Source organism: Kryptolebias marmoratus, linkage group LG3 (genome assembly GCF_001649575.2).
Source record: "Kryptolebias marmoratus isolate JLee-2015 linkage group LG3, ASM164957v2, whole genome shotgun sequence".
Classification (NCBI taxonomy): domain Eukaryota; kingdom Metazoa; phylum Chordata; class Actinopteri; order Cyprinodontiformes; family Rivulidae; genus Kryptolebias; species Kryptolebias marmoratus.
The window spans coordinates 6,179,240-6,197,574 of record NC_051432.1 but is presented as its reverse complement, the minus strand read 5'-3'; the positions used below and the strand labels follow the sequence as shown (position 1 = coordinate 6,197,574).

General features: G+C 40.1%; 1 protein-coding gene across 1 annotated transcript in view; it reads right to left on the bottom strand.

Annotated features, from left to right (window-relative positions):
- Positions 1–8,004: 8,004 nt before the first annotated feature.
- Positions 8,005–18,335, bottom strand: part of si:ch211-207j7.2 — a 12,560-nt gene continuing 2,229 nt past the window's right edge. The window contains exons 2-4 of the mRNA XM_017430453.3: positions 14,096–16,410; positions 11,859–11,932; positions 8,005–9,814 (exon numbers count right to left, since the gene is read on the bottom strand). Coding sequence (XP_017285942.1) covers positions 9,713–9,814; positions 11,859–11,932; positions 14,096–16,352 — 2,433 coding nt within the window. The 5' untranslated portion in view covers positions 16,353–16,410 and the 3' untranslated portion in view covers positions 8,005–9,712. The remainder of the gene's footprint in view (positions 9,815–11,858; positions 11,933–14,095; positions 16,411–18,335) is intronic.

The following is an 18,335-nucleotide window of genomic DNA, read 5'->3' as shown; positions in this document are numbered from 1 at the left end:
GAATAAGAAACACCTTCCTGGTGTTTATGGCTTTTTTTTTGTGATGCACAATAACTGCACAGAACAGCTGTCACTCTGCAGCAGAGAGCCATCTCCGTCTGACTGTAATTTCACTGCATTTACTGGTTTCCACAGCAGCACGAAGCTGTCAGTCATCGGCCATCATCCGCAGAGGAGATAGGTGTTTTCCTCTCTGCTCTGAAATGCGAACACATTCGGAGCAGGGCAGAAGATGCAGCGGTTTGCTTGATGTGGCCTGCTGCTCGGACAAGTGGTAGTTGGCTCTTCCTCGCGGGGTCAGAAGCGTGCACACGCATGCAGACTGCTGCAGATAACGAGAGTAGGCAAATCTGTTTGAATAAGAGGCAGAATAATGACTAGAGGGCTCGGCAATGTGAGTTCAGCCAGTTCGCAAACCTGGAAGCTCAACTTTGGACTCACACCACACTTGCAGGCTGTAGCCTAGTCCTGTGTGTGCAGAGGTGACGAATGACATTATGAGTCAGGCCTTAAATGGCATCTATAACACAGATCTACCTGCCGTAATATCAGCACAGGGTTTTTTCTTTTTCTTTTCCAGCAGCAGTTTTCCAAGGCTGTGCAAAAGTTTGATGCCACCCCTCATTTCTTTCTATTTTGCTGCCAAGGAGCCAGACGTTCTTGTAATCTTTTAAAGCGATCTTAATCACTAGTTCTTCAGGCTTTCTGAAGGTCCTTTAAAATTTTATTTGGACTTCGGCTGCTTTTCCATTAATTTTTGTTTTTGTCTAAAACTTGTACCTGACCATGACAGAATATTGTGCAGGTTTAAGAAAAGAGGAAGGTGGGCAAATGGAGGACATCTGTAACAAGCAGGTAGTGAGGTGTGTGTCAGAGAGGGGCTCATGTTGGGCTCTGAGGCAGAAAAACCATCAGTTCCTGGGATTCACAGGAACACAGCCGATTATTATTTCTTTGTTTTTAGGTATTACCTACATGAAGTCCCATCAGTCATGCCAAGTGAGCCGTCACAATCAACATCATCAACTATTAGCCATAAAGTGGGTCATTAGTGCTGTAGTTACCTTTGACCTTGCTGAGTTGTAGCTAACGGTTGAACAAAGTTTTAAAAATCTGTGTTTAATTTAGCTGTAACAAGAAACGATGATATGCTGCGCTTACAGGCAAACTTAAACTCTGTTCAAACCTGTTCGTGCCTACTTTACTTTTTCTTTTTGCATACATGTAAAAGTCCTGCACTACCTCTGAACTAAAGCTGGTCTTCTAATAGTAGTACAATCGCAGAATAGAGCCTCTGACTGGTTTACGGAGCATCTAAATGAAGCCACCTACCGGTGGTACCAGCTCTTTAACGTTAAAATCAGCTTGTGAGTCGTAGCAATGAATCTTTACACATGGTTCAAGCAGTACCCTTCAGTTTTTGAGAATGTTTTTGTCCTTGTCTGTGTGTGCATGTGTCTTTCAACAAAAAGTCTCATGAACCAGTGGACAAATCTGAATGAAACACTCAGAAAGTAACCATTCAATGGCCAACACAGACAACTGACCTTAGAAAGCACTGAGATGGCGGTAACTCAGTCACATTTACAGACATCGACCTAAAATTTGGTCTAGTAGTAGCAGAGACTGATCCCTAATAGATATTCTGCATGGTGGCAAATTGTGCACAAGCTTTGTTTAAAAATTGTTTTTTACTGTTCGAAGTTATCTCTGTCCATGCCACAATCTGTTTTCAATTTTTTTTCGGGACAGTTTTTGGGTTCACTGCTCTGAGCTATTTTCTGTTTTTGTTTCATGTTATAATATTTCTTTGTGTTCAGTTCGTTTCTCTGTGCCACCAGTCACTTCTCCCTCTGTCAGTATTTTTCCATACTCATCAGCCCTGCCTACTTACACCTGTCCTCCAGTCTCATTAATCACAGCTGTTACCAAATATACCTGTCTGTCTAAAGTCCCCTTCCATGGATCATAGTTGCTGTCATGCTATGTCTGGTTTGCCTTGCAGACTCCTGGAGCTCTCTTTGTATATTTTTTTGCAGGCTCAACAGCCTTTTTGTTTCTTCGTAAATAACCCTTTAAAGTTTTATTCCGGCTCCTTGTGTGGGCTGCATTCCTGGGTCCGATAATTGTTAGGAAAATTTCTCATGAAGCTTTGAATGGATTTTAATGAAACGTTCAGGAAATAATCGGTAAATGATCATCTACAACTGATTAACTGTTGGAGCCAACCTAGCAAAAGATGGCCGCCACAGTCATCGAAATGGCTCTAACTCAGCCAGTTTTACAATTATTACGCTAAAATATGGAGAGATTGTTGTTGACAGTCACTCGCAACACATGCTCTACCTGCTACTCATTGGGAAAGGTCTCTGCTTAAAACTTACTGGTGTCAGTTCTGTTTGTCTGTTAGCAAAATATCTCATTACCCACTGCATGTATTTTAATGAAACCATCAAAGAAAAATCACTGGATATGCATCTACAGCTAATTAGCATTTGGGGTCGGTCCAATTCAACATGGATGCCACAGCTATCCAACACAAAAGTGGCTATTATTCAGTCACACTTCCAAATATTGAGCTAAAATTTGACGAGGTCATAGCTGAGAGTCAATCACAACAGATACTCTGAGCAGGACATCTTGGAATGTTGCATAAGATCGTGCATTAGGTGTTTTTCAAAGTTTGACCAAAACTCTGTCATTTCTCAGGATTAAATAATCTGAGTCTAAAGCTCTGGCATGCAAGGCAGCAGAGGATATGCATTCCTTCAAAGAAGGATAAACCACAGAATGATGGTTTGGAAATGATAAAAGAGCAGCGGGAGCTTTTAGAGTGTGTAAAACATTTAGGAGTTGATGTGCTTTCGGAAAGACGCAACTTCAGTCAGTGTTTAAAACGTCACTCTTTGAGTTTCTTTGTAGCAAAGACTCTTCAAATAACAATGAATAATATATTTTCTTTTCTCTTTTTCACAGGAGAGTGGATATAGCGGTGTAGCATTTTTAAATACTGCTCGATGACTCACCGATACACACCGTTTTGCGTAAATGCACGTTAACAGCGACCGATCTTTAAATAGGTGCGTTCCTCTTTGTGCACCGAACGGGCAGGAAATCATGTGTGCTCAAGTGGACTCTTTGTGACTCAGCTCGCCTGTTTTATCCTCCTTTCACAAATATCTGAGCACACCCACACACCGGCTATTATGAGTCATACAAAAGGTCGATGAAATCTAAAGAATATTCACTTTTGTTGTTCTTTTGTTTACTTTACACACATGAAACACTGGAGAACAGAGGCCTGTGTGTATGGCTACAAACACACGTCACCGAGAGGCTGAATGAGTGTTGAAGCTGATTTATTGGCGCTGATAAGATTGTACTTTCCCAACAGACTCCTCATGGATGTGACACGAGGCAAGCTTTAAAAAAAAAAGGCAGCAATTCTAAAATAGAAACGCTACATTTTTTATTTATTTTTTCTAATACATGACTTTAATTATTGTTGCTGCTCTGGGAGAAGCTTTAAATCCGTATGTACTGCTGGCTGTTTTCATTTCTAACAGGAGAGTGTATCTATTAGGCTTGACCTATGGTGTTTATGTGTCGCTTAATAACTCTAGCTGTGAAAAATGACTTTGTTATTATCAGTAATTAGATCCCGGACATCTTGAAAAATGATGCAGTGTTTAGGTAACTTCCAATTAGCTATCTTAGAAGAAAAAAAGAGTAATCTGATGACTATTTATTGTGTACAGTCAACTTAAATTTCAGCTAAATTCGAGCCTTATTTCCCAAAATGTTCTATACCAGTGGTTCCTAAACCTTTCTTCTTATGACTCACAAAATAATGACAGAAACTTCCAACCCAAACTAACTCTGGTTAAAACATCACTAATAAGTCAAATAAACAAGGGTGACTGCACAGCCTCAGCCTCTTAATTATAAAAAAGATTTATGACTACAGTTTTTAATTTGTCTTTCCAGTTATTACAAAAAATATGATGTTAGCAATTGCGTTTAACTTTTAATTAATTTCTGGACCCCTCAGTTGATGTTTCACGACCCATGGTGAGGTCCCGACCCCACCTTTGGGAACCAGTATCTCCTACCTATATATCAAGTAAATTCCAGTTGTTGCTTTGTTTTTTTTTATCAGACAATTTTGTGCCAATATACTAACACTGAATATAAAGAAAAAAAATTACCATAAAAATGTCAGTGCCTTAAGATACCTTTTAAAGGACTAGTTCCAATCTTTTGAAGTGTGGTTCTGTGGAAGGGCTATAAACAATTAATATCTTCCCTGTTGTGAATATCTCCTTTAACATCCTCCATTTGGAGAAAAAGAGTTTATTTCTGACCATATTGATGAGCTAACGGCTAGTCTGAATGTGATCAAGACCAAGTTATCTAAAAACAACTTCAGTAATGAAAATATTGCAATGGTTCAAAAGCTTTTATTTTCATTTTTTATATATATTTTACATTACATGACTTTCCAAGAGAAATTTTCTGGAAATTCCCGTAGGAATTGCAACAGCTAGCTGCTACTGTTGCTGCAAGTTGTCCTGGAAAATAATAGCAGAATTTTATTTACGTAACAACGCAATGTAACGTTGACAATAAAATAAAGATTTATAAAATAGTGTTTGCGTGAACCGCTATGAAATATTAGAGATGAGAACTGTTTTAAAAGCCATTAGCTCGTCAGTCCATCTCTCCGAACCGAGGTCATTCAAAGAGCTATCTACAACAGGTAGGACACTGATTGTTCCTAACCTTTCCACATAACCCCCACTTCAAAAGATCTGAACCTATCTATTAAGATACTCAAGAAAACATTCATTCTCACATTTGTGCACACAGACATACACTAATCTTAGTGTGTGTGTAGGCTTAACTAAGCAAAGAACATAAAAACATCTACCTATACTTGGGCATAAATATATTTAAATTCTTCACATCTTTTCCGATCTTGTCCTTTATGACAAAGATCTGAACGCAGGCTGAGTCACACAGTGCTGCTTCGATGACTGCAGGCCTCCAGGACTGTGATGATGATGATGATGATAATGAAATATCATGGAAATGAGTTCGGAGCAGAGCAGGTGAAAGAAGCGCCGGTTTATTTTGGGGGGCTGGACGGATGCCAACTCAGAGACTACAATGAGAGACATCCTGGATGGGCAGCACGATGGGAATGTAGAAAAGAAAGAGATCTTTGATGCTGGTCTCGCATTGTTCTGAGGAAACGGAACAAAAACCATGTTCAGCTTTGATCGCAGAGGAGGTTTTCTTCTCAACTCAGCGCTAAGGCTTGTGGGTTTGAGCCACGCAGGAGGAGCTGCCTCTCATCAGCAACTATTAGCCTTTAAATTGTTGGGGCTCTACAACAACAATCATGTCCTGCCGTATCACTGAGCTGGGTCCAGTCAGAGGGAGGGGATGAATTATTCACAGGACACTGGGAGGTCACTAAAGCGTGGTCTCATCTGGTCTAAACAAAGATAAGCCCAGCAGGGCTTCTTCCTAATCTGCAGCCATGGCGACACATCTTTGACCACCAACAGTGAGACCCACGGAAGCGGGCACCTGTTCAGTCTTTGATGCTGCAGACAAAACACATCAGATGGTCTCAGTGCTAGGATTGTAAAAAAAAATAAAGGAAGTATCTTTAAAGTTTTGCATTAGGTTTCTATTTAAAATATATTAGAGGCAACCACTGTGATACATTAAAGAAAAGGTGCAGTCTTGTATTAGGTAAATACATTTTTAAGCTTTAGTTTGGTAAAAAAAAAAGTGTCTGTTAGCAAAATATATCCCAAACCACTGAATAGATTTTAAGGAACTTTTCAGAAAGCGAGCATCGGGTTGACCTCTACATCTGATTACCATTTGGACTCAACTTATTTCAAGATGGCGGTCACAGTCAGCTGATCTTAGAAAACACAAAAAAGGCAATAACTCAGCCAGTTTTACAAATATTTACCTATAATTTGGTGTGGTGGTAGCTAAGAGTAACTCTCAACACATATTCTGAGGGCTAACAGATTGCACTAGACGTTAGTTTAAAAACCTTTTGAGTCAACTCTGTCTGTTAGCAAAATATCTCATGAACCTCTGGATGGATTTTTAATGAAACTACCAGAAAACAATCATAGGATGTACATCTACAACTGATTAACCTTTAGAGCCAATATAATTAAAGATGGCTGCCAAAGTTATCTGGCATTAACAAACACAAAAACGTCTCTAACTCAGTCAGTTTTTCAGTAATTGTGCTAGAACTTGGTGTGACAGCAGCTGAGAGTCAGACACAGCACATAGTTTGAGAATGACATCCAGCAACATTGAATGAGATCATGCACAACGTTTCTTTCAAGGTTTGACCAGAACGGCTACAATTCCATCATTTCCCAACATAAAAGCTTAGTCTAAACCTGAAAGGCAGCTGACGATATGCTTTCTAGCCCTTTAGTTTCATGATGGTTATCAAGATTTTAACAAACTGATCTAATACTGTGAGCCTGTGGTAAATCATCTTTGAGATACACATTATACAGATTAAATAACTGGAATAAAATGCAGTCAGATGCATCCCTATCATCATTAAAAGCCTTTTTATAAAAGTCCCCGAGGTCAGGCTGGGATTTTCTGACTGAGAGCCAACAAAAAGATATGGTTTATTGAAAAACTTTTATATTAGATTACTGAAGTTTTTATTAAATTAATGTATTCTAACTCACTTTAGCTGCTCAGACTGTTCCCACTGGACTTCAAAACAATGTCATTAAAATCTGGGATTGTTTTTTTTCCAAACATATGAGTTATAATGACCTTCGTGTTTGATGTGACAGCAGTTAATTGGTTCTGGAATTTTTTTTTAAACATGATGTGATCTGAGACTTGATTTGCACTGTCTGGCTGTAAAGTGGATTTCCTGATAAAAGAGTGTTACAGTTGTACCGACGTTTAGTTTCATTGAAAGTGCTTGTTCATCATTCTGATGCAACCTTAATCACTGACTTCCAGTCACTGCAGAAACATAAACACGAGGGGGGAAAGTCTGCAAAGCCTTCCTCTGAGTGTGAGTCATCGTCGCTGTGCCGTTTGAACCTCGGTGTTGCAAACGAGCTGCACTAATCTGGCCGGGCTTAATGTTCAAATGCAGTCAAATCACAATGTTTCAGTCACAGATTGAACATCAAAACGGTACTTTTTGTGGTTTTTCTACTGAAACTGTTCATGTATTCTGGTTATATCCTCAGTCCAATTGATTTATATAAATTCCAACATACAGTTGAAATTGACATAAACTGTATAAAAAGACACAAAATTAGTTTTTCAAACATTAAATCAGACTAAACCTTTCCTGTTTTAGGTCAATCAGGATTCCCAAAATTAAAATGATTATTTGTTAAATGCCTGATTACCCACAATCCTCCACTCTGCGGAAGGTGAGATTGGCACAGACACTTTTGTGCTTTCAGCCCCGAAACCGATAGTTTTTGTTGTTTAAACATAAACCGATTGTTTAAACCCAACTCAGCAGGGACACAATGAGGAACATCCGAGGTTGAAAATTAAAGACAAAGTAAATGGAAAACAAAGAAATGAAACCGGAGCCGACTCCTCCTGTCCACGAGGGACTTTCTGTTTGCTGTCAGCGTCTGACGTGTTGAGAACATCAGAAACTCTGCAGGCTTTGAAGACGAGGCAAAGACGAGAACAAATGGAGACTCTCTGTATCGATTGTTTTACCTCTTCTTTTTTTTCCCAGGCTTCTGTGGCCAACTACAAAAAAGACTAAAGATGCATTCATCCACCAGCTGCTCCGATGTTAGACGGTCCACAATCACAACAAGAGATGGAGAGGTTATTTGCTTTAAATGGATTCAGTGGAAATGGGTTAAAGAATAGAATAATGTTTTGCAGGTTTCTTACCAAACAAAATCCCACTATCAGTGCAGAAATCAAAAAGTATTTTTTTCAAAACAGCTTTATTAGAAAATCTATATTTGTATAATCTCCAGTATTTTCTTTGTAAATTATTTAATGATCGTTTAAACCTTTTTATTTTTACATTCACGAGTCTAAAAGGACGCAGCATGAGAGCAGGACAACTGCTTTTTTTCCACATAGGCATGGGCCGGCATGACATACTGATGGTTTGATAACCTTTTGCATAAATACCACAGTTTCATGATATCAAATATAAGTTTAAAAACATGAATTGCTTTGACTTGAAAACAAATACAAATACTATTATCATTGCTGCCAAAACAATATTACATATTGCTTCATAATGATTATATATTAGGTATAATTGTGTAATATTAATTTATAGTCATTTTATTGCACAGATTAAAAGATAAAAAGCTCACGATGACACTCTGCACTCAGGACAGATTTTAAACCAACATGGGATCAGCTTTATTAGATTCATAACATTTTTTTCAATTACTATGATATTTAATATCAAGGCTAAATGTTTAATTTATTCAAAAGTATTGAGTTTAAAACTCAACATCGGAGAAAAAAAACAGCGTTTTTTAATTTAATTTTAGAGGACATGGACACAATTCTCTATGAGCAGCTTGTTTAATGACACTTCCTCATGTACATTTGTGACAATCCTCTTTAATAAACTGTTTTATACATTTAGTTGACAATTAAGTCACATATTGTGCCTTAGACACTGGGTGTGTTTCCTTTAAGAGAAATAAAAAGGAAAAACTGTTGTTCTCCTTTCCTATCAGCTCTAAAAGATACACACAACTAAACTACAGCACCAGATCAATTTATTTATCTTTTGTGTATGTTGTGTATTACCTCTTCTCTGATGGTTAGTAACATTGAGAGCCTGACAAACTGATGTTAGTTAATTAGCTGCTTATCAGCCTCTGCAGAGAGCCTGCAGCAGGCTGTGTATATTTCACCTGCTAACAAGCTAACTCTTGCAGCTTGTTGCAAATGTTTCAGAACAGCTTTACCTTGAAAAGAGAGCTGGTTGTTACTTCTTTATTAGGCAAACCAGGATTTACTGGGTTATACGCTGAATAAAATGTGCAACCAACCAAATATGGTTGTTTTTTTTTATTCTCTTCTCTGTTTTTGAACACAACTCGGTTGAGAGCAACAGGTCCAGTAATGAAAGGGGCCAAATAAAAAAACAAAACAAACTACGCACTGTTATCTTATTTTTAAGCTTTTAAACTGTATGAACAATAATATGGAAAGTTTTAATGGTTTTGACACTCTGACGTTTTACAACCATGGTATACCTTGAACGTGGTAACCAGCCCATGCCTATTTTCTACACAGAGGCCGGAGTCGTTCTCCTCTCCTCTGTATGGAAGGAAGTGTTTGTTCTCCACCAGTCACTATTTTTGTTTTACTCTTTTTCTTCAACGTTGTTCCATTCTCCTTCACGTTTGCTTTTATGTATTTCCTTTTGATTTCAGCTCCTGATTGAAAGAGTTTACAAGTCTCTGTAAACTTTCATTCGCTGGTGTAGATGCTCAGTCATCCAGGGCATGGCAAATCCAAGAAAATATTCAAAAACAAAAACAACTGGACTTCTATGCTGTAGTTGGAGACGGTTCGCTTCTCATCCGAGGAGCTTTCTCAATTCAAAGATTGGACGAGAAGTCAATGGTCTTCAGCTACAAAAATGGAAGTCCAGGTTTGTTTTTGGATAAACTTCCATTCATTCTGAGTCACCCTCCACTTTGTAGCCATTGACCAGGCCCGACTCCCAAAACTGCACCAGAGGAGTCTTTTGTCTGGGGGTTCGAGGACTCTGGAGAACCTGCAGGTGAAGAGCAGATAAAAAGAGAGGAGGAGTAAGATGTGAGGTTATTTCAAACAAAGAGACAGGCAGACAGCTGGGGGAGTGGAATTAAATAACTACAGAGAAGGGAAGAACAGATGTGGGGGGCGGCATCATTCTTCATCAGACAGACAGAAAAAAGTGCAAACTAGAAATTGAGCCTCAAATAAGGTGTCGCCAATCAAAAAGTGTGAAGAAAGACAAACTGTCTATGGTTTGAGGTATAACTCGTACAAGTATAAAGAGAAAATATAAAGACAGTGAAAGCTGCTGCCAGTGCCTCATTGTGGTCACCATGACAACCACACACCTGTGTCTCTCACTCCCTGAGTGAGGCAGACAAGAAATGCAGAGTGGAAATTAGGCCTGAAATAAGAAGTTATTCTGCAAAAAATACAAGTTTTATCAAAAATATTCCAGAACCACGAGCAGCAGAAGTGTCCAGTTGTTACACATGTCAGCTGAAGAGTTAAAAGTCCAGATTTGAGGAAAAAAATTTAAGTACAATGGAAGTCAATGAGAGTTTGGATGTGCACACTCTGCATTTCGAGGAGATTTGAAAGAAAAACCATAAATCCTACAGCAGTGAGACACTCTGGGTAAAAACAGGACAAACATGCGTAATTTTGATGTATAAACTGCAAAAAAAACACGTAAAGTTTGTGGGAATAAGAAGAGTTTGTTTGTAAAAATGTTGCAAAGCTTAGCCATCTGAACACTTAGCGTGCGACGTCCGCACACTAAGTTGAACGTTCCATGGCGAAAACCTTCAAAAAAACCTAAAACTTAATCTGTGATTGTCTAAAAACTGCAAAAGATACTATAATTCCAGTTTAGCCATGTAAAGTCCAACTTTCTGTGGCCTGTATGAACTTTGAACAGAGCTCCAAAGTCTTGTCAACCCCAGTTGTTGTCTATTTTTTGCAGATTCTATTTTTGGTGAATTTAAGTCTGCGCTGTTTGATTTACTGCTACCACAGTAACAGCACACTATTCTTGATCAAGATGCACCTTTTGATGAGTTTTTATATGTGTGTTTTAAAGCCGCAGACGCAGTGAATGAAAAATCGTGATGAAGCAGAGGAATAATAATAATAAAAAGATTACTTCAATGCCTCTGCTTTGGCACCTTTAATAAAAGAAGATGCGTTTTTTATTTCTCTGGAGGACCTCTCTTTGGAACAGCATCACTGGCTCAGGAAGTCAGCGTGAGGTTAATGCAGAGCCATGTTCAGCGTTGCCAAGTCAACAATTAGGTCCCTCAAGCAGTTTCTCATTCATTCCTGAATTTATAACAGGAAACAGGTCAATGCATTATGTAGATTAAGAGGGAGAGTCATGAGACAGAAAAAGAACGGAGCGCAGTGTTGCTAACACTAATGTCAACCTAAAACCTCCCACATTAATGCCAAGCTAAATTAAATAGCAGCTCTCAGCCGTCATAAAACATACCGCCGCTTCAAAGAGATTCGAGAACCACAGGACAGGTAACAAAAATCAGTGGGAACATCAAGCGACTCCCCTGTTTTTCTCTGCAAACGAATGCTCACAAACACGCTCTCTTCGGGGACTCAGTCCTTCCCTCCTCCTCTGTCTAATTCTCAGAGCTGTTTGCCTTCTTCCCTTATCTGCAGAGATAAGCGCCTCGCTGTGTGTTCAGTACGTTATCAGATATTTGCGTCCTATATTTGGTGCCAAAGAAATGCTGACTTCCTTCTACGAGGTTCTCTCCCTTATAATTAGATATTAAAGTCCAGCCGTTTGAAAGGTTTTCACATTCATGCGGCGAAGAAACTGCTTTAACCCCCCAATGTGACATTTTAATTAAACTCCAAGTTTGGAAAGCTTTGTTTTGTTTCCTTAGCAGCATCTGGGAGAGACTCCGGGAGGTGATTTGCCTACATTTTCATGTCCTTTTGTGTACCGGACTGGTGGGGTTAGTTTGTTCATTTATACAGTAGGAAAAAAAAAAATCTAAACTGGAGTAAGCAGCTGTGAGAGGGAAGCTATGAGGACAACACACCTCTGGCTGGTTAATCTTTGCCTCCTCAGCCGGAACCGGAGGCCACGCAGACAACCTGCCCATTGACTGCCGCCCTGCAAGACAAGGAACATGAAAAGAAATGAGAGGAAGGTCTTCCTGTAAAGTTACTGCTTCTCATTTTGATTAATAGGGACCACTTGTATAAAGTTCAGCACGAAAGTTAGAAGAAATGAGAGGAGAGTGAACAAACTACTAAAAGAACCGAGGGAAAAAAATCGGATTGAATTCAGACAAAGCGAATTACAAACCAGTAACAGCCTTAAAATTTCAGTGGTATAAAAGGTTATACAGCTATAAAATGTTATGTAATACACAATTCCTTATTCCCGAGCAATGACCCATAAAACACAAGGTCTGTATGACACACCCTGATCACTTTGTGCCAAATGGTATTAAAAGAATGACAACTTCTCACTTCTTTAAGGCATTATTTTTCTTATACAGTGAGAAAAGCCACAGTGGAAGCTCGTTATTCCGTAAACACACACTCAGACAGATGGTGCTGCTTCTTCAGAACTAAAACAGCTCCAACCTAAAAGGAAAAATGTGTAAACTGAGCTCTGTCACAACAGTTATTCAACACTCTTTGTGTCAAGTTGCTTTTGAAATGCCTTTCAAAGGTGAAATCTGGGTGAAATTGTTGTTTTTTCTCATGAACCAGTGAGCAAATTTCAATGAAACTCTCAGGGAATAATCACTGGATGTACATCTACAACTGATTAACCTTTGGAGTCTACCTGATTCAAGATGACCACCACAGCTAATTGACATCAACCAAGAGAAAATAGCTATAATTCCGTCAGTTTTACAGATATTGAGCTAAAATCTGGTGCAGTAGTAGCTGAGATTCATATACAACACATACTTTGGGCACTAAATGATTCCTCGGCATCTTTGTTTAAAGCTTTGGCATGTAAGGTGGCGGGCAATATGCATTCCTTCCAGGAATGTTACTTTCATATTCTTATCAGTCTGACAGCCATTTTAATGGACTTTGAAAGTGTGAGTACATCTGTAAATAATTGTTAGTTAAGCAATAAATTATTCAGAAGTATGTTTTTATTCCTGCATAAAAAATTATGAAGTGTTTTTCGCCCTAAAATTAGTTATTTAGTCTACATCAGTAGTCATGAAGTCATTTTGGTCGACTTGTTGTAGCGGCCATCTTGAATCTCATCAACTAACAAAGGTAATCAGTTGTAGGTGCACGTGTATCGATTCCTTTCTGAAAGTTTCATTAAAGTTGGTCTAGTGGTTCATGAAATATTTTGCTAACAAATGAACACTTCCACACTAACACTGACAAAAGCAGAAACATCATCGCCCACGTTTGGCCTTCAAGTGACTGACCGTAATTATAAATTTGCACCGGGTAGCTTTATTTGGTGTGAGGATCTGGTCATTGTTTTGTTTTTAATTGGGACAATATGAAACGATTTTAACAGCTGCACAAAAAAGCTACTTCTAAATGCAAAATTAGGTCCTGAGTTTGTTAACTTGCACACGACCTTTCAGGATGGTGAGTTTTCTGGTTTGGTGAAGTCCAACACTGACAGACTTTTCCACTTTTCCACTTTTACTTTTTAGTTCCACAAATATCTCTTATTGTGTTAAGATACAATTTCACAAATGTCTTCTGAAAATCAAGCTTTATTCTTTCAATAAAACAAAGCACCAAGTAAAACCTAATTTTACCCTTAAATAGGTTGTTTTGCCTAAATATTGAAATGCTTTTTCCCCCCCTGACTAATCAAACATGAATCTAAAGATGTAATAACTAACTTTCTAACTGGTGGCAAAGTTAAAATTACAGTATACAAATGGGTCAGCTCTAGAACAAGTTAAACACTTTATTCTTTAGTGTTGAATTTATTCCTAAATTAGTCTTATCATTACACCCCCTGCTTATTGCTGACACAGTAGAGGGAGATGGCCCTGAATCTTCAATACCACAGGTTTTGTTAGTAAGCTGACAAGCTAGATGGTTTATTTTTTTGTTGAGTCACAGAATTTAGGTTTCTTGTGTCTCCAGAGCAAAATGATTTTTTATAACAGCTTTTGTTTGGAAAGCTGTTTAGAGGTGTTCTGCTGACCATGAGAAAGAAGGAATAATGTGCAGTTTCAGGGGGTTTGCCTCTTTTTTTAAAAAAAAAAACAACCCACACATATTTTATTGCCAAAGGCATAATCAATAAATTTAATCATTTACGACTAACCTGCAGAGGATCCTCTCCCCATCTTGGATGATGACCCAGGAACATCAGGAGGAGTCTGCTCTGTCCTTGACGATGATACAGCACCGTTCATGCCCCCATACAGGCTGACCCGCATTTTGCGAAGCTCCATCTCCCTCTCTTTGGACTCCAGGATATCCTGCTTTACTTTAACTAAATTGGTGGAGGAGCGGAGCTTGAAAAAGGGGTTCTCCTTCGATGCTACATCCTCGTCCTGTCCCTGCTCCGTCTCCCTCAGCCCGTCATGCCACCTTGCCTCTCCTGGTGACTTGTATGGATTTCCAGAGTTAACAGCCTTTGCCTCTGCTTTGACATAGTTCTGTTTCTGTGCTGGAACAGACGTGCCGTTTTCCAAAATGATGATCTGACAACTCGTCCCCTCAGAGAGGCCCGGCCCTCGGAGAGTGGAGTCATCTTTGGCAGGGTTTGTGTTTCGTGTGGAATTCAGCAGAAATGGTTTCCTCTCTGGGTGTGAATTATTTAAAGTGGATACTCGAGATTTAACGTCCTCTTGACTCTCCAGAGATAAATCCTCAGTACTCTCAGAGGATAAGGATGGGGTCTTAACTTTGGCTGTGACCAAAAAGGTTGAGTCACGAGGGGCCTGAAAGGCCTCAAAAAGCTGCTTGCTCTCTTTTATTTGGAGGACTGTGCCTTTGTCATAAAAGCCAGGAACTTTCCCACTCTTGACCAGGTCCTGCTCCCTGCGAGCCTCCTCGTGGATCTCTTGCTGCATCTTTTTGCCGGCAAATTCCCTGTCTTTGTTCTGAGACCACTTGGCTGTTATCGGCTGGCTTAGTAGACCTCTCCTTAAAGGAATCTCTACGTACTCGGGAGAGGTGCAAGGGTTAGGAAGTCCTCGGGATCTTCTCAGGCTCTGCTCACGCTCTATGGCCCGTCTCATCTCCCTCTCAATGGGAGTCTCTGGTGCCGGAGAGCCTGGAGAAACGGCGGTGCCCTCCATAGATCTGTACGGTGATACTCCATTGTCTCTCTGGCTATCGTCATACATGTTATTCTTCATCCTGGTGCTCTCTTTGGGAGCAATACTACAGCTGTACTTTCCTGTCTTAGTCTCTTGTGTTTGGATTGTTTGCCGGCACCCTAACAGTCCTTCGCTGCGTGACCACTCAGCCGGTCTGATCTTTTCAAGAATGCTCTCTTTCTGCCCTTCCTTTTCACCTGTTTGCTTGTTTTCTCGTTCTGTCCTCTCCCCCACCCAGCTGAGCCTTTCTGTCACAGCTGCAATGAAACCACAGCCTCGAGAAGCTTCCCCGCCCCGATTGGACGGCTCCATGGCAACGGCAGACAAAGGTGGAGATCCCTGGTCAAACACCTGTTGTGCAGCTTCCTGGATTTCTCCCTTGCGATTGAGTTCATGCTGCCTTTGCGGCAACAGCTCCTCCTCGTGTTCTGTCTCTGTCGTAGCAGAACACGAGGGTTGGCAAGCCTTGCAGCTCAAGTCAAGCGTGTTCCTCTGCTGCAGAGAAGACGTTTCATCATCACTTGCTCCCTCTTCTTCTTCACTTTCATCAGCATACGGAGGGGAGTTCACAGTGTTTGCATCGTCTGAGGTAATGTCAGAGAAAGAGTGTTGGACGGGCTCAGATGTGTAATGTTCGGCTTCACTTCTGTCAACATTTTGCTCAGCTGGTGAATTGATTTCTATTTTATCTACCAGCTGATAAACTGGCTCACTACCTTGAGGTGTCTTTGGCCATTCTTGACTGTTCTGGCTCTCAAAAGCAGCGAGGTCTTCTGTTGGGTCTGAAATTACTTCAGCATCACCGAGCCACTCACTCACCTCCCCCTCTAAGCTGGAAAAACCTTCTTCCTTTTCACAGTTTTCTCCTGATAAGACTCTGAGAGGAGGTGGCAGGAAATCCTCCTCACCAAGGTCAACTTCAGGTTCCTCCTCAGTAGATAATGCTTCACATAGCTTTTTGGGAATTTGCTCTAGAGCTTCTATCGGGGTGCCCTGACTAATGTCTGCGGATTTCTCATTTTCCATTTGGGTTACATCAACTGTTTCGATTACTCGTATTGTCTGGTTCTCCTGTGGAGCATTGAGTTCAGCTCCAGGCTCCAGGACATCTACGTCCTCCTCGGGTGTAGCCCTGGGTGCTTCTTTGTCTCGTGCAGGAGAGCTGTGGCTCATGGTCGTGCCCTCTTCACCCCGCAACTCTCCCGGTGTACAGACGGGACCTTGTTCCTGCCAGGATGTGGGGTTTGTTGCCATGGCAGCAAGTCTGCTGATGCAAAAAGGTTTGGAGCAATCAGGCTGTTTGGCCTGAAGCCTGAAATCAGAGGAACACAGAGGAGAGATGGGAACAGCAGGGTGATTAACGGAGTTCAACAATGAAACCTCATTAATCATTTTAGACTCTATTATTTCAGCACATGTGAAATGATTTGCTTGTACCACCGAGCAAATTATCATCTGCATTTAAATGTTCAATGAATTCAGAAATGGTAAATACTAATTATTCATTTGCATTTTAACGTTTCATCTGATCTATGCTAGGCTGACAGGAGATTGAAACACAAATTTATAGACTAAACACTGTCTTGTTTTGATTTGCAAATCCTAATCTTTCTTAGTGGAGCTATCAAAGGTTTCATCAATGATTTGATATAAATAAGGTCCTAATGCCATTTAGTGGCAAATTAAAATTAGATTTCAACAGCTCAAAGAGAAACCAAACAAATGCATTTTTGTCTGGGTGCAAAAAGGTTCTTAGATGGCTATAAAAAATTAATAAATCAGATGTTGATAAGTTTGCAGTGTTTGCAATTGCAGGTTTATAATCACGTACAACAAACAATAAATTTAAAGTGTCACCATGACTATATGTCCACATTATTCCTCACCTGTTTCTTTAGCTTGACGGTTGAATGATAGTTTGATCTGTTTATAAACCGGGCTCAGTAGCTTTTAATCATGACATCCACTGAGCGGATATCTTTAAAGAGAATACTTCCATTCCATTGCCAAAAAAAAAAATGCTTCATGTTTGGATTTTGTGTATCACCTCACTCCACTTGCTTGGTGAACACCATCCCGTCTGTGTCCCAGTTTATAGGTTCTCATACTTTTCCCCTCTGTGATGGACAGGGGACAGTCCTCCTCTGGCCCCTTTATTCCTGGAGATAGGCACCAGCTCCCCACGACCCTGAACAGGTTCAAGCAGGGTCAGAACACAGCTGGATCGTTCTCTCTCTCTTCTTCTTGTTGATTGGTTTGATTTGGTTTCATATTGGCACCTTCACCTCCTGTTTTATCTTGTAGAACCAGCTTTGTAATCGTCCCACCTCTCATGAATGTCGTCTCCTTCTTTAGCCTTGGTTTTCTAGTGATGGAAGCTGCAGCTTTTTCCGGGTGGTTCTGTGGTAATGATTCCCTTGGCTCTCAAACAACTCTTCATTTAGGGCAGAAACGTGCTTCTTCATGCCTGCGACGTAAATTTTGTCGTCTTCGCTTGTCCACTAACGTCCTCAGCGGATGAGCATGTACAGTCCAGACTTTGTGACTGTGTGCGCTGCAGTACACACGTCTTCAGTCGAAAATGGTGGCACCAAAGTTACAACAAAGAAAAAAAAAAGGCTGCAGTTGTTTTGTGTAAATACTGCAGGGAGACTTGCTTCTATGAACATTTGGATAATTCATCACTCGGGGACCACAAGGACACAAACAATGTGTCAAACTCTTGTTTCTTCTTTTTGTCTTTTGAACACACAGGTAACAAATTAGTGCATCATACCCACGTGTGGCTGTAGTGAAAACTGTACACCCCTGAGTGCAACATTATTGTGCAGCTGAGCTATAAACATGAGCACACAAAGAGATGCAGAAAAGCAGGTATGCTTCTGGCTTTAGCACTACTTGTGAGGGAGCTTTTTTTTTGGTGACCTGTGTTATCCCTGTTAAGTCAGCTCCTTGTGACGCTTTGCATTTTAAATTGATTTTAATTTGCATTTTATTTAGTTTTGTCTTCTCATTGACTGTCCTTCCTTTGCAGCACATTTTGTTTGATTCTGCTTTAAAAAATGCTGTCACCTTCGTTCGCTTATTTCTGAACCCATCACAAATGTTTTCTTAACAAATTTATTTCTGGGACAGTGTGGCATTGACTAACCAAATCATTAGTTGTTAGTCAGACTAAATAACACTTAAGCATCATTTGCAATTCTCCGAGTCCCTACATAAATACCCCCCCCCCCC